Source organism: Panulirus ornatus, chromosome 30, assembly GCF_036320965.1.
Source record: "Panulirus ornatus isolate Po-2019 chromosome 30, ASM3632096v1, whole genome shotgun sequence".
Lineage (NCBI taxonomy): Eukaryota > Metazoa > Arthropoda > Malacostraca > Decapoda > Palinuridae > Panulirus > Panulirus ornatus.
This window is the reverse complement of record NC_092253.1, coordinates 26,118,077-26,138,399: the sequence shown is the minus strand read 5'-3', so window position 1 is coordinate 26,138,399 and position 20,323 is coordinate 26,118,077. Positions and strand designations below refer to the sequence as shown.

At 38.9% G+C, this 20,323-nt stretch overlaps 1 protein-coding gene across 11 annotated transcripts in view; it reads left to right on the top strand.

Annotated features, from left to right (window-relative positions):
- Positions 1-20,323, top strand: part of LOC139758515 (pancreatic triacylglycerol lipase-like) — a 210,395-nt gene that overhangs the window by 137,565 nt on the left and 52,507 nt on the right. For 3 of the 11 annotated variants that reach the window (XM_071680021.1, XM_071680019.1, XM_071680017.1), the window contains exons 12-15: positions 2,621-2,776; positions 4,661-4,744; positions 5,321-5,410; positions 14,454-14,723. In XM_071680021.1, coding sequence (XP_071536122.1) covers positions 2,621-2,776; positions 4,661-4,744; positions 5,321-5,410; positions 14,454-14,708 — 585 coding nt within the window. In that variant the 3' untranslated portion in view covers positions 14,709-14,723. Of the gene's footprint in view, positions 1-2,620; positions 2,777-4,660; positions 4,745-5,320; positions 5,411-14,453; positions 14,724-15,320; positions 15,471-20,323 lie in introns of those variants that run through there. The other 8 variants (XM_071680024.1, XM_071680022.1, XM_071680023.1 and 5 more) reach the window with 7 other exon arrangements.

Here is a 20,323-nt window from a genome sequence, read left to right as displayed (position 1 = left end):
CTCTACTTTTACTATTCTACACTCGATCTCTCATATTTTTTAACAAGTCTCTTTTCCAAGCTCACTCACTTTCACTATTCTCTTCTTAATGATATTGTTTCCTCTTTTCCTAAAACCTCAACAAATCTTCACCCATGTCTCAGCTAGATAGTGATCAGACATCCCATCAGCTGCCCCTCTCAGCGCATTTACATTCAAATGTCTCTCTGTAACACACCTGTCAGTAAATATATAATTCAGTAATACCCACTGACCATCTCTCTTACCTACATATGCTTGTGTATGTCTCTCTTTTAAAACCAGATATTACCAATCGTCAGTCCATTTTCAGCACACAACTCCACAAGCCATTACCATTTACATTCATGAAACTGAATACCCCATATTTCCCAATTATACCCTCAACTGTCACATCACTCACTGCATTCAAATCATCCATTAGTAATACCCTATCTCTCATCAAAACTGCTAACACTCTCACTCAGCTGTTCCCAGAATGCTTGCCTCTCATGATCTTTCTTCTCATAGCCAGGTGTGTAGACACTAATAATCACCCATCTCTCGCCATCTGCTTTCATTTTTACCCACATCAGTCTCAAATTCCCTTCTTACACACTATCATATGCTCCAACAACTGCTTCAGTATTGCTACTCGCTTCCTTAACTCTTGTCCTCTGACCAACCACTTATTTTACTCCTGTAAGATTTCCAAACTGGAAAGTGAATCATAGGGTGGGGGAGGGGGTGAAAATCCTGGGAGCCTTGAAGAATGTTTGGAAGTCGAGAACATTATCTCGGAAAGCAAAAGTGGGTATGTTTGAAGGAATAGTGGTTCCAACAATGTTGTATGGTTGTGAGGCGTGGGCTATGGATAGTGTTGTGCGCAGGAGGGTGGATGTGCTGGAAATGAGATGTTTGAGGACAATATGTGGTGTGAGGTGGTTTGATTGAGTAAGTAATGTAAGGGTAAGAGAGATGTGTTGAAATGAAAAGAGTGTGGTTGAGAGAGCAGAAGAGGGTGTTTTGAAATGGTTTGGGCATATGGAGAGAATGAGTGAAGAAAGATTGACCAAGAGGATATATGTGTCGGAGGTGGAGGGAACGAGGAGAAGTGGGAGACCAAATTGGTGGAAAGATGGAGTGAAAAAGATTTTGAGTGATCGGGGCCTGAACATACAGGAGGGTGAAAGGCGGGCAAGGAATAGAGTGAATTGACATGCTGTCATTGGATTGAACCAGGGCATGTGAAGCGTCTGGGGTAAACCATGGAAAGTTGTGTGGGGCCTGGATGTGGAAAGGGAGCTGTGGTTTCGGGCATTATTACATGACAGCTAGAGACTGAGTGTGAACGAATGGGGCCTTTGTTGTCTTTTCCTAGCGCTACCTCGCACACATGAGGGGGGAGGGGGATGGTATTCCATGTGTGGCGAGGTGGCGATTGGAATAAATGAAGGCAGACAGTATGAATTATGTACATGTGTATATATGTATATGTCTGTGTGTGTATATATATGTGTACATTGAGATGTATAGGTATGTATATTTGCGTGTGTGGACATGTATGTATATACATGTGTATGGGGGTGGGTTGGGCCATTTCTTTCGTCTGTTTCCTTGCTCTACCTTGCAAACGTGGGAGACAGCGACAAAGCAGAATGAATAAATAAATGATAAGATTTCCAAACCATTTTTACCCTTTACCCTTGAGCTTTATTTCACTTAGAGCCAGAAATGGTTGACCATTTAGGGTATTAGGAGGGCACAGGTTGTACCTATGTTTGGCAGAGGTTAAAAGGGTGTTGATGGACTTCTTGGGTGATGCAGACATTCAATTTTGGTTGTTCTAGCTGTGAGCTGCAGTTCTGCTCTGTTAGGTCAGATGTTGTAATATGATGGTGAAGTCATGTGACAAAACTTTCACAGTATGGTGTCTGGGAGTTGGTGAGAGGTCATTCAGGATGAGATATAAGACTTGGAGAAAAAAGAATGTTTATTTGGGAACTCTGCTGAAGAGCCTTTGCAAGTGACTGTCTTGGGGACCACCTGTGTGTATGCTATTTTCTGTTACTTGAGCTTTAGATATTTCAGTAAGCTTAGTTTCCGCCAGACAGAGATTTTTCGGCAAGTGATATGAACTTTACCTAATCTAATCAAACCAAATTGAGGGGGTGAGTATTATTAGCAAAGTAATGTATGTCAGAGTTCCTCTAAAAAAAATAGATCTATCTGTTGCACATAAACAGAGATTTTAACTTGTGTGGGGTGTAAACTGTAAAAATACTGGTATTATCCTTTCAAGTGAAATTTAAGATCCAGGCCATTTGTATGTTTGTATCTTACCCTGATGATTTTTGAAATATTAGATATAAAGTATGTATCTGGTATTCCTTTACAGAAGTAAGTCCTAAAGATATTAAATAAGTTTCCAGAGCTGATTTTATAATGAAATGATAGATGTAGAACGTTACATGTTATTAGAGAGAACTTTGTTCATTCTAACTAAAGTATATATGATGTAGTTGTAGAGTAAATGAAATGGAGAGTACGCTTTTTTATGGGTACGTTTAGCAGACATATGCTGATGATTAAAAATGGTACAGGAATTCACTGGTGTTTGCAGATTGTGATCGTGTGTACGGAGCTGTACCTGCTGGCCAAGTGTGTGGGGTCTGGAACGTACCAGGTGGAGGGCATTGTGGTACTGGTGCTGCTTACACTACAGACCAGCTGGCTCCTGTTTCATGTCTCTCTTGCTGCTGGGGCTGTTCAGGAGCAGGTACAGCACCCTTCTGCCTCTCAGTTGCCCTCCTTCATGGTCTCAAGCATTGTGTTTTTAGGTTTTGTAATATTCCTCTACAAACAGTTGATGTATTGCTACAAGTTGTCCAGCATCTTAAATGATTTGTGCCTCTCAAGAACTCCAGCAGTTGGTGCTTGAACTATTTCTACTGTCATACAACTTTTTAAGCTTTTGTATATTGTAAATATTCACGATGTCATCACAGTTTATTCCATTTTTTCCATGACTCATACTATAAATTATTTTTCTCACAGGTGTCCAGCTTAATTTCTTGTCATGGCCTTTGCTTGCTCCATCTTTTGAAGAACTGTTCACTGTTGACGTTGTCAAACTGGTTGTGATCAAGGCACATTACACTTCTCTCTTTCATGGTGTGACTCAGCTATCTTATTTCAAGTACTATTTTACTTTGACTAGTTCTTTGTGCTTCCTTATGTGAGAGGACCAGACTTTAGAAGCATATCCATATTAAGGTCTAATAGAGATATTTTAGGTAGCTTTCTAAGGATCGCCATATTGAGGAACATGCAATTTTGATAGTTTTCCAGTACACAGTTTGTCTCCTTAGAAATTCACCTGACATAGGTGTTCTGGCACTCTCTCACATACAGATTCCTTAGCATATTCCCTTTATGGGATTGTTTATATCAAGACTGTCTTTCATTTTGTCCAGTCTCCATTACATCACTTTCCCTCATGTTGAATATCATCTGCCATGTATGACACAAACTCAGAAGATTGTGTTAATCTCCTGGTAAAGTGATGTGACCCTTATCATTCCTCACATCTCTCAGCATCTTCATTATTATCTGCAAGCATGATTAGGTGTGAGACCAGTCATTTTTACATGTCACACACCATTGATGACTCCATCCCACTTCACAAAAACTTGCATGACATATGCCCTATGTTCTCTTCAACTAAATCATTTGTTCGTATGAGGAGTCTCCATCTTCTCTACCAAACTGCAATGTGGGTCCAGGAACATACAGTCCTCTAAGCCTTCTCTTTTTTCTCTGAAAGGGATCTCACTCTCCCATGAAAGACTAAAAGATCTGTTAAGCAGGACCTGAACCCATGTTTCTTACTCAGGTAGTTTCTCCTTTTCAGATGATTCTTCATTTGCTTTCTGAACTTTTTCAGTGTTTTTGCAGACCACACTTGTTAGAGACACTGGTGTGTGTTCAGCACAACTTCCTGGTCTCATTTCTTAAGAGTAGGTGTGACCTTTGCTCCCTCCCACTCCTCTGGTGCTACACCAGGTCTCACTAACTTTTCTTTAACAATATATCAAGCATCCAGTCATGTGTCTCTGCACACTTCTGTAGTATATATGGAGACTTCAAATGTCTGTGTCTGTCCTAACAGTTTAAGTACTTCACAAGTCATCTTTCTCCATCCCATCTGTGTTGGAGCTGTATTGTTCCCCATTGCAGACACACTTAAACATCATTCAGTTCTTTGCAAATTTTTCTTAGAATCCATAAAGCTGATTAGCTGCTTTTTAACCAACAAGTTACTACCTATGCATTTATAGAATAGTTTTGGATTATCCAATGGCCTTATCCAAAATTTCATTTTTTTATTATTTCTCTGCAGCTCTTGCTCTACCTTGATATTATTATCAGTCCATGCTCTCTGATACTTTACAAATGTTAGCTACTTGTTGTGCAATGTGTCTCCTGTAAAGTGCATCCCATTGCTTCTTTCTATTTTACATCTTTTACTGAACCATACATCTCTCTCTCTCTCTCTCTCTCTCTCTCTCTCTCTCTCTCTCTCTCTCTCTCTCTCTCTCTCTCTCTGTTATGAACTATTTTTTAGAGAGCTTGTAAGGTGGTACTTTTTTCTATCCTGCAGGCAGATGCTAGTGGTGATGTGTTAGGTCGTGGTGTGCCATACGAGGCCACTGACAGGGACAAGTTCATCGTAAGTACTCACCAGGTATAGTTACTAATTGTTGCAGTGGGGGTATGTTTACACCAGTTAGGTGCCATCTTGTAAACTTTTACTATATGTAACTTTTTGGCTTCTTTGTTTGTATCCTTTGTTTCATTACTTTTCCATATTCCATTCCTTCACCTCCCAATTACAATTGAATATCTTTTTTTTCTTTCTAAATTGGCTCATGTTTTGATACCTCTAGGATGAGATGTGGTTTCTTGTCTCTCCCTAGAGACACAGGCTTTCATTTACTATTCATCATATATCATATATGTATATGTGAGTGCACTTTGCTTATAGGTATTTGAGGTATGTACTTTCATTGATTTGTTGAAATAGTAATTCCATTAGCTATTATTTGATGCTGTGTTGGATTATTTCACAGAATTTAGATATGATGAATCATCTTTGGTTATACTTGCAACATAGTAAGATAACGAAGATAAGGCTTGCAAAATTTGAATGTATTGTCATCTTTTAACAATATATTTGACTTTTAGACATGCGATATAAAGGTGAATATGGAATAATTTCCTTAATATGTCATTCTTTTATGACGGTTTTTCTTTGTGACAGGTTGGGGAGCTGACAAGGTCACTCAGTATGTCTGCTGTCTACATCACTGGGGGAAACTTCTTCATAATCAATCGCTCCTTCATCCTCACGGTCAGAATTTTAAGTTATCTTTGGGAAAGTGGGTGTCCAGCAAAGTCCCTCCATGGCTGTGACTCACCCTCCACCAACAAGATAGTAGTTAGTTGAGGTTTCTAGGAAATAGATATCATGAATTTTGAGTTCTTTTTTATATTCTAAAGATTCCTCTCTAATAATAGTAAGCCACCTGCTAACCAGAAATACTTGATTAGAGTTTATCTACATGAACGGAAACTTAATCCACATTCTTGTTTAACAAAGTGACTACTTTTCACTCAGTATGGCATTAGTTTGTGTTGGTCCATGGAAGACAAAAATACTACTCTATTCCTTTAGGAAAATCGTTTCCAGTGTAACCTCTCTGATATCTCATAATATCTTCCTGGATTTTGAATATAATCTCTGTAACTTTACTTTCCTGCTCAACTTTAATACTCTCTTGTCCTCATTCCTGCTCAAATAGATAACTCAGTCTCTCTTTCTTAGTCCAGTATTACCTTTTGTCATATCTTCAACCCAAAATTTTCACTTATTCTTTGTTCCACAGCTTCAGTTTATTCCCTCATTCCTTTGTCCTCAATGATACTGTCATCCTTAATGCCCTTTCCTTTACCCTAAGGATTTTTCTCCAGGCTTCCTTCCTTCAGATCCAGTTATTTTAGTTTGTTTATTTGCTTCTTAGATTTGACACTTTCCCATGTCTGGACTATTCGTATGTTTAGAGCCATCCTCTCATGTGTCATCTCTCACTTAGATTGTACATTTAGTATTACACGTACTTCATTCCCTCTTACTTCTCTTTACTTGTGTTTTCTCCATTACATTATGTGAAAGAACCTGAACTCGTAGGTTCCCCAAGTTGTAAAGGTTCTTTACTACTTTCTTTTTTTCTGTATTTAGAATGTCTTCACACAGCTTCTTCCATTCATCCAACTCTACTATTCTAACAGAGCTTGTTCAGGTCTTTTCTTAGTCAGTTACTTATCTTCTTGGTGTGCTCTTATACTAATCTGTCATCACTAATTGTCAGAACTACCTAGCATTGACACTCAGTTTGATCCAGAAATTTGAAATTTGTGACCATGTCTCCCATCCTGCCTCTCTCTCCCAGCATGGTCAAATTCATGGTTGCCATTCTGTCCCTGTAGCTGAGCTTCCTTATTCCAGGTACTGTGTAAGTGTTAGTGATTACCTGTTTGTGCAATGTGGAGAGGGAGTGCTATACATCCTGAAACTCATCTTTTATCATTTTTTATACTCCACATGCAAAGTCTTGGATTCTTTAGTGCTTTTTGCATTCTTGTGGACTGGATTGCATCATTGGAGGTTCTGACAATTCATGGTAGGACTTTTAAAGTTGGGAGTGATAGGTCATTCTATAAAAGAACAGTACAGCTTGTGTGACCAGTGGGTAGTAGGTTAAGTATGTGTGATCAGTGGATGCTAGGTCAAGTGTGTGTGTGACCAGTGATTGGTGGGTTAAGTATGTGTGGCCAGTGGATGGTAAGTCAAATATTTGTGACCAGTGGAGGGAAGGTCAATTATTTGTGATCAGTTGATGGTAGATCAAATTTGTGTGACTATTGATCAGATTTGTCTGACCAGTAGATGGTAAATCAAATAGGTGTGACCAGTGGATGGTAGGTCAAGTATGTGTGACCATTGAATGGTAGGTCAAGTATACTTGAGCAGTGGATGATAGGTCAAGTATATGTGAACAGTGGTTGGGAAGTTCAGTATATGTGGCTAGTAGATGGTGGGTCAAGCATGTTTGACCAATAGATGGTAAGTCAAGTATGTGTGAACAATGGATGGTAGGTCAAGTATATGTGATCAATGGATGACAGGTCAAGTATGTGACCAGTAGATAGTAGTTCAGGGGATATAAAGTTTTACACAGTTACAAGAATATTTATTTATTTATTCATTATTTATTCATTCATTCATTATTCATTATTCAGTGAATGTAGGTTTGCGGCAGGGGTGTGTGATGTCTCCATGGTTATTTAATTTGTTTATGGATCGGGCTGTTAGGGAGGTGAATGCAAGAGTTTTGGAAAGAGGGGCAAGTATGAAGTCTGTTGTGGATGAGAGAGCTTGGGAAGTGAGTCAGTTGTTGTTCACTGATGACACAGCGCTGGTGGCTGATTCATGTGAGAAACTGCAGAAGCTGGTGACTGAGTTTGGTAAAGTGCGTGAAAGAAGAAAGTTAAGAGTAAATGTGAATAAGAGCAAGGTTATTAGGTACAGTAGGGTTGAGGGTCAAGTCAATTGGGAGGTAAGTTTGAATGGAGAAAAACTGGAGGAAGTGAAGTGTTTTAGATATCTGGGAGTGGATCTGGCAGCGGATGGAACCATGGAAGCGGAAGTGAATCATAGGGTGGGGGAGGGGGCAAAAATCCTGGGAGCCTTGAAGAATGTGTGGAAGTCGAGAACATTATCTCGGAAAGCAAAAATGGGTATGTTTGAAGGAATAGTGGTTCCAATCGCGGGAGACAGCGACAAAGCAAAATAAATAAATAAATAAATATTATTCATTATACTTTGTCGCTGTCTCCCGTGTTAGCGAGGTAGCGCAAGGAAACAGACGAAAGAATGGCCCAACCCACCCACATACACATGTATATACATACACGTCCACATATGCACATATACATACCTGTACATCTCGATGTATACATATATATTGGAAAGGATCACAATTTTGCACGTGATCAAGATATTCCTATGAGTCCACGGGGAAAATGAAACACGAAAAGTTCCCAAGTGCACTTTCGTGTAATAATCACATCATCAGGGGAGACACAAGATAGAAATATAACAGTCAGTTGATATACATTGAAGAGACAAAGCTAGTACGCCATTTGGTAAACATGTGATTGTCCAAAACATACAACGAGCGTTCATAAACTTATCATTTTACAAATCTTATCAGCAATAAAGTTGTCTAATTTGTATAGACCATCATTAATATTAAGATTATAATTCTTTGTATATTTAATTATAGAAGATTCAGTGATATTTCTCTTGGTAATAGAGTTAGAGTTAACAACTGAGATGGCGTTACTCCAGTCAATACAATGATCATAGTTTTTAACATGATTAAACAAGGCATTTGATTCTTGTCCCGTTCTTATACTATATTTATGTTGCTTAAGTCTAACAGAAAGAGCTATTAACACCTTAAAAAAGACAAGGATATACATATTACTAAAGCAGATAAGGCTAACACTGTTGTGATTTTAGACAAAAGTAACTATTTATCTAAAATGAATGATCTTCTAAATGATAACACAACATATTTTAAACTTAGTAAAAATCCCTTAGAAGCAGTTAATTCTCACTTCAATAAAGAAATGAAGTTGTTGTTGAAAGGTAACATTTCTCTTATCAAAAATTTGTCATCTTTGTCCCCTTCATTGCCATATATGTATGGATTTATCAAAACACATAAACAGAATTTTCCAGCAAGACCTGTAGTGAGTTCAGTAGGCTCCATCACATATAAATTGTCAAAATGGTTAGTTTCCTTATTAAGCCCTTTAGTGGGTAAGGTATCAAATTCTAATATCATGAACAATGTAGATTTAGTCAACAAGCTAAACAATATCAGTATTAATTTTGATTTCAAACTAGTTAGCTTTGATGTTTCCTCACTTTTCACTAAAGTTCCAGTTGATGACCTTTTAGAATATTTATTTGATGTCTTAGATGAGATTCATTTACCTGTTTCAGAGTCTAATTTCATTGAACTGATAAAATTGTGTATAAAAGACTGTGTATTTTAATTTAATGGAGATTATTATGCTCAAAAATTTGGTATGGCAATGGGTAACCCTCTTTCACCTGTACAAAGTAATCTTTATATGGAATTTTTTGAAACAAAATTACTAAAGGATATCTTACCTTCTAATGCAATTTGGTTTAGGTATGTAGATGATGTTCTTTGTGTTTGGCCAACAAATGAAAATTTACAAATATTTCTCCCCTTAACAATTTAGTACCTTCCATCAAATTTGCTGTAGAAAATGAAAATAATGGTATGTTACCATTTTTAGATTGCATGATCCATAGACAAGGAAACAAGTTTAAGTTTAGCATATACAGAAAACCCACCAGTGTATGCTCATATATCCATTATTACTCATCTCAACATGACAGAGTTAAATTATCATCATTTCAATCTATGTTCCTTAGGGCATTACGTGTTTACAGTCCAGAGTTTATTGATGATGAGTTTGGGAAGATATATTCTATCGGATCTAAGTTACAGTACACTAGAACTTTCATTGATAAATCCCTTAAGTTAGCAAAGAAATCATTTTATAGAGTTGAGCCCAAACCTCCCATTGACACCAAGAATCTTTTAGTTCTCCCTTTTAGTAATAATTTCACTTTGCTTCCCATGTTGCTTAAATCCTTTAATGTAAGTGTTGCCTTTAGCAACAATAATACTATAAAGAATATCTTAATCAGGAATTCACCAGAAAATTCTCTTGGTTGCATCTATAAAGTTCCTTGTGGAAACTGATAAATTTTATGTTGGTCAGACTGGTAAGGATCTTTCTGTTAGACTTAAGCAACATAAATATAGTATAAGGACAGGACAAGAATCAAATGCCTTGTTTAATCATGTTAAAAACTATGATCATTGTATTGACTGGAGTAACGCCATCTCAGTTGTTAACTCTAACTCTATTACCAAGAGAAATATAATTGAATCTTCTATAATTAAATACACAAAGAATTATAATCTTAATATTAGTGATGGTCTATACAAATTAGATAACTTTATTGTTGATAAGATTTGTAAAATGATAAGTTTATGAATGCTCGTTGTATGTTTTGGACAATCACATGTTTACCAAATGGCGTCCTAGCTTCGTCTATTCGATGTATATCAACTGACTGTTATATTTCTATCTTGTGTCTCCCCTGATGATGTGATTATTACACGAAAGTGACCTTGGGAACTTTTCGTGTTTCATTTTCCCCGTGGACTCATAGGAATACATATATATATATACACACAGACATGTACATATATACACATGTACATAATTCTTACTATCTGCCCTTTATTCATTCCCGTCGCCACCCCGCCACACATGAGATGAAAACCCCCTCCCCCCGCTTGTGTGCGAGGTTGTGCTAGGAAAAGACAACAAAGGCCACATTTGTTCACACTCAGTCTCTAGCTGTCATGTATAATGCACCGAAACCACAGCTCCCTTTCCACATCCAGGCCCCACAAAACTTTCCATGGTTTACCCCAGATGCTTCACATGCTCTGGTTCAATCCATTGACAGCATGTCGACCCCGGTATACCACATCGTTCCAATTCACTCTATTCCTTGCACGCCTTTCACCCTCCTGCATGTTTAGGCCCCGATCACTCAAAATCTTTTTCACTCCATCTTTCCACCTCCAATTTGGTCTCTCACTTTATGAATAAAGTAATTAGAATAAAGGAACTACCTGCCACAGTGATAAATATTTTTTTTTTTTTCTTTGTCACTGTCTCCCGCGTTTGCGAGGTAGCACAAGGAAACAGACGAAAGAAATGACCCAACCCATCCCCATACACATGTATATACATACACGTCCACACACGCAAATATACATACCTACACAGCTTTCCATGGTTTACCCCAGACGCTTCACATGCCCTGATTCAATCCACTGACAACACGTCAACCCCGGTATACCACATCAATCCAATTCACTCTATTCCTTGCCCTCCTTTCACCCTCCTGCATGTTCAGGCCCTGATCACACAAAATCTTTTTCACTCCATCTTTCCACCTCCAATTTGGTCTCCCACTTCTCCTCGTTCCCTCCACCTCCGACACATATATCCTCTTGGTCAATCTTTCCTCACTCATTCTCTCCATGTGCCCAAACCATTTCAAAACACCCTCTTCTGCTCTCTCAACCACGCTCTTTTTATTTCCACACATCTCTCTTACCCTTACGTTACTTACTCGATCAAACCACCTCACACCACACATTGTCCTCAAACATCTCATTTCCAGCACATCCATCCTCCTTCGCACAACTCTATCCATAGCCCACGCCTCGCAACCTTACAACACTGTTGGAACCACTATTCCTTCAAACATACCCATTTTTGCTTTCCGAGATAATGTTCTCGACTCCCACACATTCTTCAAGGCTCCCAGGGTTTTTGCCCCCTCCCCCACCCTATGATCCACTTCCGCTTCCATGGTTCCATCCACTGCCAGATCCACTCCCAGATATCTAAAACACTTTACTTCCTCCAGTTTTTCTCCATTCAAACTCACCTCCCAATTGACTTGACCCTCAACCCTACTGTACCTAATAACCTTGCTCTTATTCACATTTACTCTTAACTTTCTTCTTTCACACACTTTACCAAACTCAGTCACCAGCTTCTGCAGTTTCTCACATGAATCAGCCACCAGCGCTGTATCATCAGCGAACAACAACTGACTCATTTCCCAAGCTCTCTCATCCCCAACAGACTTCATACTTGCCCCTCTTTCCAAAACTCTTGCATTCACCTCCCTAACAACCCCATCCATAAACAAATTAAACAACCATGGAGACATCACACACCCCTGCCGCAAACCTACATTCACTGAGAACCAATCACTTTCCTCTCTTTGTACACGTACACATGCCTTACATCCTCGATTAAAACTTTTCACTGCTTCTAACAACTTGCCTCCCACACCATATATTCTTAATACCTTCCACAGAGCATCTCTATCAACTCTATCATATGCCTTCTCCAGATCCATAAATGCTACATACAAATCCATTTGCTTTTCTAAGTATTTCTCACATACATTCTTCAAAGCAAACACCTGATCCACACATCCTCTACCACTTCTGAAACCACACTGCTCTTCCCCAATCTGATGCTCTGTACATGCCTTCACCCTCTCAATCAATACCCTCCCATATAATTTACCAGGAATACTCAACAAACTTATACCTCTGTAATTCGAGCACTCACTCTTATCCCCTTTGCCTTTGTACAATGGCACTATGCACGCATTCCACCAATCCTCAGGCACCTCACCATGAGTCATACATACATTAAATAACCTTACCAACCAGTCAATAATACAGTCACCCCCTTTTTTAATAAATTCCAATGCAATACCATCCAAACCTGCTGCCTTGCTGGCTTTCATCTTCCGCAAAGCTTTTACTACCTCTTCTCTGTTTACCAAATCATTTTCCCTAACCCTCTCACTTTGCACACCACCTCAACCAAAACACCCTATATCTGCCACTCTATCATCAAACACATTCAACAAACCTTCAAAATACTCACTCCATCTCCTTCTCACATCACCACTACTTGTTATCACCTCCCCATTTGCGCCCTTCACTGAAGTTCCCATTTGCTCCCTTGTCTTACGCACTTTATTTACCTCCTTCCAGAACATCTTTTTATTCTCCCTAAAATTTAATGATACTCTCTCACCCCAACTCTCATTTGCCCTCTTTTTCACCTCTTACACCTTTCTCTTGACCTCCTGTCTCTTTCTTTTATACATCTCCCACTCAATTGCATTTTTTCCCTGAAAAAATCGTCCAAATGCCTCTCTCTTCTCTTTCACTAATAAGCTTACTTCTTCATCCCACCACTCACTACCCTTTCTAATCAACCCACCTCCCACTCTTCTCATGCCACAAGCATCTTTTGCGCAATCCATCACTGATTCCCTAAATACATCCCATTCCTCCCCCACTCCCCTTACTTCCATTGCTCTCACCTTTTTCCATTCTATACTCAGTCTCTCCTGGTACTTCCTCACACACACATATATATATATATATATATATATATATATATATATATATATATATACATGAATGTGACATTCATTTTTTTCATTTCATTTCAAGCTAGAAGTTTCAGTTTTCTAAATTATTTCTTACATTTTTTTCATATGTATATATATGTATATGTGTGTATGTGTGTATATGTGCGTATGTATGTGTATATATATATGTATGCATATATATGTATATTATCCCTGGGGATAGGGGTGAAAGAATACTTCCCATGCATTCCTCGCGTGTCGTAGAAGGCGACTAGAGGGGACGGGAGCAGGGGGCCAGAAATCCTCCCCTCCTTGTATTTTTTCTTTAACTTTCTAAAATGGGAAGTGATAAATATAAAAGTAATAAATGTATACAAAAGACTTGATGGCTTTTTCCAATTAGTTAGTTTTGAATATCCTCAGCTTCTTCAGCAGTTACCATGATTACAGGTAGTCTCCTGCTATCAGTGTACCATATGGACTTAAGTACATATATTCCAACTGTAACGGTCGTGCAAATCTCTTTACTTTACCCTGTCATTTCTTTATAGTACTCTATATCTCTTATAGAATTTGTTTGTTAAAGTTATCTATCTCCAGACATCTGGTAAAGCTTTGCTTTCACATAGGCCTTACTTCTATATCATTTCCTTCCTTCCATTACCTCTTGCTATTCATTCTTAAATTTTCATTCATTCTTTTTTCTGAGGTCCTTTTATGATTTTCTCTCATTTATATGCAACAGCTTTGTAATTCTTTTTTTACTTGGGTCTTCACTCTCTACATTCTTTACCCATAATTCATAACTTTTTTGCAAGATTCGTCGTCTTCCAAACATTCTTTCCATCTGTCTTTATCTCTGATGCATATTCCCACCTGGAACATCCTTAAGAGGATGGCCATGGCAATAGAGTCTCCAAAACTAGTGAACTCCAGTGCTGTTTCTTAGCCTTTATGCCTCACCCTTAACAGGCCTTTGGCAGTGAGCAACTTTAACAGTGTGTTTGCAGAGGCTTTTACCTGATGTTCTTATTGACTGCTACTACCTAATGCTCCTGCCTAATGTTACTACCTACTACTTCTGTCTATTGCTCTTACCATTTTGCCAAAAGGCACGGCTAACACATAGTGCTTACCACAGGAAAATCTAGAGTTATAAAGAATAAGCTATGTGAGTTAAGTGTTGTCAAGTGTTATGTATGGCAAGAAATGATTGTATGTTTGTGGACAGAATACCAGTATTCCGTATATGGATGAGGCAAAAAGGAATACAGCTACCTGGGTCAGAGCAGTGCAGCTTGATAATCAAACCACCGAAGTGCTGGCTCACTGCACGGCCATCACTAACCCTCCTAGTACCAAGATGGTTAGTACTAGTAATTCATCTCTTTGGTTGTTGGCTGTATACCAACTACTTCCTACTAATACTGAGTCTGCCTTCCCATTTATCTCTGTCAGTATTCTATTTTCATGTGGGAACCATTAACACACCTATCATTTCTGCTGTCTGTCCCACTAACCTGTTCATGTCACCTATTACAATAAGCTTTTTCCCTTGATACACTTTCTTTATGTTTATTGTAAGCTTTCTCCAGAAAGTATTCTTAAACCCCTCCTTTCCTGTCATTACATCCTGTGTATCTAATTATTAGAGTCGTTGCGAGCCTAATACATGTGCACTTATAGCATCTAAAATATGTTGCTAATAACCTTGAACTTGCATATATGTAATCATAATAATAGAGCTTTGATTGATAGCCTGTAGGAATGGGTAAGAGGCCAGTTGTGCAAAGTAACAACCACAAAAGGTGCATATAGCTTCATATGTATGCGGTGTACATGTAGCTGCTTATGACTGGATATGTATGTGTTTAAGGCTGACTAGAATATGAGAGGATGGAAGTTGCAGATTTTTTTTTCAAAGGCTGGTTGGTTTAGATATGAACCTGGTGTGTACAAGACATAGTTAAGGGGTTGTGAATTATTGGTCTGGAATGATATGAAGTGAGGGGTATGAGATCAGGTTTGGGATTAAGCAGCAATGGCTATGTTAAGAATGGGGTATTTTTTGTTTCACTGCATATTTTGTTTGTTGCAGGTGGTGAGTGTTATTGCCTCATATTTCATTGTCATCCTGCAGTTCATGCAAGCCTACAGTGTATCTGACTCTGATGCCATATCCAACAACATCACCCAGGGAGAATCCACATGATGCCTCATCCACCAACCTTAACTTAGGGGTGTCCATGTAATGTCTAACTCTCTAACCCTCATCCTACCAGCACCTATGTGTTGGCAAGCACCAACTTTTGGCCTGGGGCATCCATGTGATACTTTTCCTACTATGTTCACTCTTTAAGTAATCTATGCAACACTTAATCCAGGACACTACCAGCTGTTGTAGTGTAGGCATCCATTTGGTGCACCAGCTGCCTCTCTTGGATCATTCACAGTGTTAAGCTATTAACAGATTTCATTTTGGAATTATTCAAATGATGCGTTACCCACTTTTCTCACCATTATTTTATATTTTCCCAGTCAGCTTCTCTTAATGGGTATTAACATAATGTCTTACCCTCAGTTTCTCTTTTTTACATGATATCCAACCATGAACTTCACTCTCTGGTTAGATTTTCATTATCATTCACTCACTTTCAGGATATTTAAGGTGTGCTTCATCTATTAACTTCACTAAATGCATCTATGCAATGCCTTCACCCACAATTAGGGAACATCCGTGTGATCACCACTCACTATCCTCTCTCTTCCTTTGATAATTAACTTCCACCAGTCTCACTCAGGATACATCAACATAATGAACTGGTAATTTTTTTTCCACCCCTTCTTTCTGTATGACATATATATGATGTCTTACCTACTTGTCCTCTGAAACCTTTAGCTTTTTGCTCTTGTAAGATAATCTTTATTTTTTAACTAACAATAGGTTTTGGAAATAAAAAGAGCATGGTTGAGAGAGCAGAAGAGGGTGTTTTGAAATGGTTTGGGCACATGGAGAGAATGAGTGAGGAAAGATTGACCAAGAGGATATATGTGTCGGAGGTGGAGGGAACGAGGAGAAGAGGGAGACCAAATTGGAGGTGGAAAGATGGAGTGAAAAGGATTTTGTGTGATAGGGGCCTGAACATGCAGGAGGGTGAAAGGAGGGCAAGGAATAGAGTGAATTGGAGCGATGTGGTATACAGGGGTTGACGTGCTGTCAGTGGATTGAATCAAGGCATGTGAAGCGTCCGGGGTAAACCAAGGAAAGCTGTGTAGGTATGTATATTTGCGTGTGTGGACGTGTGTATGTACATGTGTATGGGGGGGGTTGGGCCATTTCTTTCGTCTGTTTCCTTGCGCTACCTCACAAACGCGGGAGACAGCGACAAAGTATAAAAAAAGAAAGAAAAAAAAAAAAAAGGTTTTGGAAAAGTGTTTACACCTATTATATATGATACACTTTAAGGACAGACTTCATTGTGGTCAGCTGCCACATTGTGCATGTACTGTGATGACTCATACTTTCCATATTCATGCATCTTGCCAGTCATAGTTTTCCAAACGTGTTAAACTGGAATGTCTGGTGAGAATAAAGGTAAGAGGTCACCTTTCCACATTGCAGAAAAGGATCATCAACTGCTATAAAATACCTCTAAAGTTGAAGACTGTAAAGCAAGTGACTTCCACCTTAGTAACTGTCTTTTGCTATATAGCTCTCAGAAGGTCCATGGGTCTCTATTTATCTTGCATAAGGGTTCTGATTTTTTACAATTCTCTGGGTTTTAGTCAGAGTCATCCTTGTTATGCTACCATATACAACACTGGTGGCAGATTCAAGTGAGAAACTGCAGAAATTGATTATTTAGTTTGGAAGAGTGTATGAAAGGAGGAATTTGAAGGTGAATGTGCATAAAAGCAAGATTATTAGATTTAGCATGGTTGACGTTATTTGGGGTGTGAGTTTGTGCAAAAAAGCAAGATTATTAGATTTTGCATGGTTCAGGTTATTTGGGGTGTGAGGTTGAATAGAAAAAAGTTGGAGCAAATAAAGTGTTTTAGATACCTGGGAATGGACATGGCTGGGAATTGGACCCATGGAAGTGGAAGTGAATCATAGGGTGGATGAGGGGATGAAGGTTCTGGGAGCTGAAGAATGTATGGAAAGAGAGATTGTTCTCTGGAAGGGGAAAAATGTTTATGTTTGAAGGTATAGTAGTCCTAACAATATGATGGATGCTAGGCACGGGCAATAGATGAGGATGCGCGAATGAGGGTGGATGTATTGGAAATGAAATGTGAGAACAATGTGTGATGTCAGGTGGTTTGATTAAGTTAATAAAGAAGGGTAAGAGAGAGGTGTGGAAAATTTAAATTAAAGAAACTCCCCCAAAAATTGTTTAAATTTATTTTTGGAAATTTGTAAAGAAGAAACCCCGAAAATAAATTTTTTAATTTTTAAGGGGTTTTATTTTACCCTATTGAACAAAGTAAATTTTTATATTTTAATGGAAAACCCCCTTTAAAAATTTGAAATTTTTTAAAAAAATTTTGGGATACTTACCACATGGAAAATTTAAACCCAAAGGGGTTAAAATAATTTGGGGGGGGCAAAACCCCCGGGGGAAAACCCTTAAAATGTTAATTTTTGGAAAACCCATTATTTTTCAAACAAAAATTTTGTTTGAAAAATAGGGGTTTCAACCAAATTTTTTTTTTATTTTGGGGGCCCCCCCCCCCAAAAGGGTTTAAATTTGCCCAGGGGTTATTGCGGGAAATAATTTTGAAAAAAATTTTTAGTTTTGATTAAATTCCCTAATTAAGAAATTGTAAATAAAAAACCTTTGGGGAACAAAATTGTTTTGGGGTTTAAAACCTTTTAAAATAGAAAAGGAAAATTTAAAAAAATTTTTTTTTTATTTTTTTTGTCGGGGTTTGGAGGGGAACGAGGAAAAAAAGGGAAAACCAAATTTGGAAAGGTGGAAAATAATAAAAAGGGATTTTGGAGTTTTCCCCCTTTGAAACCCATGCGGGGGGGGTAAAGGAAAACCAAAATAATAATTACTTTTCCCTTCCCCCTCCTTTAAAGGGGATTTTCACCCCCCGAAAAAAATTTTTTTCTTTTTAAACCATAAATTTGGTTTTTTTTCGTTTCCCCCTTGGAAACATTTATTTTGGGGCCTTTTCTTTCCCCCGTTTCCCTTGCCCAACCCAAAAAACCCCCGCCCCAAAGTTTTAAAAAAAGAAAAAAAAAAAAAAAAAAAAATTTTAAAATTTTTTTTTTTTTCCCCCTTTCCCCCTCCCGCGTTTCCATAGCCCAAAAAAACCCAATAAAAATTGGGAACCCACCCCAAACATCCCCCTTTTGTTTAAAAACCAACCCCCACACACCCCCCCAAATTTTCCCCCCTCCCCCCCCTAACCACTTTTCCATGGTTCCATCCGCGCCAGATCCACTCCCAGATATCTAAAACACTTCACTTCCCCCATTTTTCCCCATTAAAACCCTTCCCCTCCCAATTGCAAAAAACCCTCAACCCTACTGTACCTAATAACCTTGCTCTTATTCACTTTTTACCTTAACTTTCTTCTTTCCCACACTTTACCAAACTCTGTCACCAGCTTCTGCAGTTTTTTCAACATGAATCAGCCACCAGGCTGTACTTTCACGAACAACAACTGACTCACTTCCAAGCTCTCTCATCCCCAACAGACTTCATACTTACCTTCTTTCCAAAACTCTTGCATTCACCTCCCTAACACCCCATCCCTAAACAAATTAAACAACCATAGAGACAACCACACACCTCTGCCGCAAACCTACATTCACTGAGAACCAATCACTTTCCCTCTCCTACACGTACACATGCCTTACATCCTCGATAAAAATTTTTCACTGCTTCTAACAACTTGCCCCCCCACACCTAACAAAAATATTCTTAATACCTTCCACAGAGCATCTCTATCAGCTCTAACATATTCCTTCTCCCAGATCCATAAATGCTACATACAAATCCATTTGCTTTTCTAAGTATTTCTCACATACAATCTTCCAAAGCAAACACGGTGATCCACACATACTCTACCACTTCTGAAACCACACTGCCCTCTTCCCCAATCTGAATCTCTGTACATGCCTTCACCCTCTTCAATCATACCTCGCCATATAATATACCAAGGAATACTCAACAAACTTTTTTTTTTTTTTTTTTTTTTTTTATACTTTGTCGCTGTCTCCCGCGTTTTGCCGAGGGTAGCGCAAGGAAACAGACGAAAGAAATGGCCCAACCCCCCCCATACACATGTAAATACACCACTCCACACACGAAAAATATACATACTACACAGCTTTCCATGGTTAACCCGACGCTTATCACATGCCTTGCATTCAATCCACTGACAGCCACTCAACCCGTGTATACCAATCGCCCATCACTCAATCCTTGCCCCCCCTTTCACCCTCCTGCATGTTCAGGCCCCGATCACTACAAAACCCTTTTTCACTCCCTCTTTCCACCTCAATTTGGTCTCCCTCTTCACCTCGTTCCCTCCACCTCCGACACATATATCCCATTGGTCAATCTATTCCTCAATCAATTCTCCATGTGGCCCGGGTGGGGGGGGGGGGGGGGGGGAAAACAAACCATATCAAAACACCCTCTTCTGCTCTCTCAACCACGCCTTTTTATTTCCCCCACATCTCTCTTACCCTTAACGTTACTTATCGATCAAAACCAACCTCACACCACACATTGTCCTCAAACATCTCATTTCCCACACATCCATCCTCCTGCGCACACTCGATCCATAGCCCACACAGCCTCGCAACCATAACAACATTGTTGGAACTACTTCCTTCAAACATACCCATTTTTTCTTTCCCGGATAATGTTCTCGGACTTCCACAACACATTTTTTCAAGGCTCTCCCAAAATTTTTCCGCCCCCATCTCCCCACCCAATGATCCACTTCCGCCTTCCATGTTCCAATCCGCTGAACAGATCCACTCCCAGATATCTAAAACACATCACTTCCTCCAGTATTTCTCCATTCAAACTCAAACTCCCAGTTGACTTGACCCATCAACCCTACTGCACCTAATAC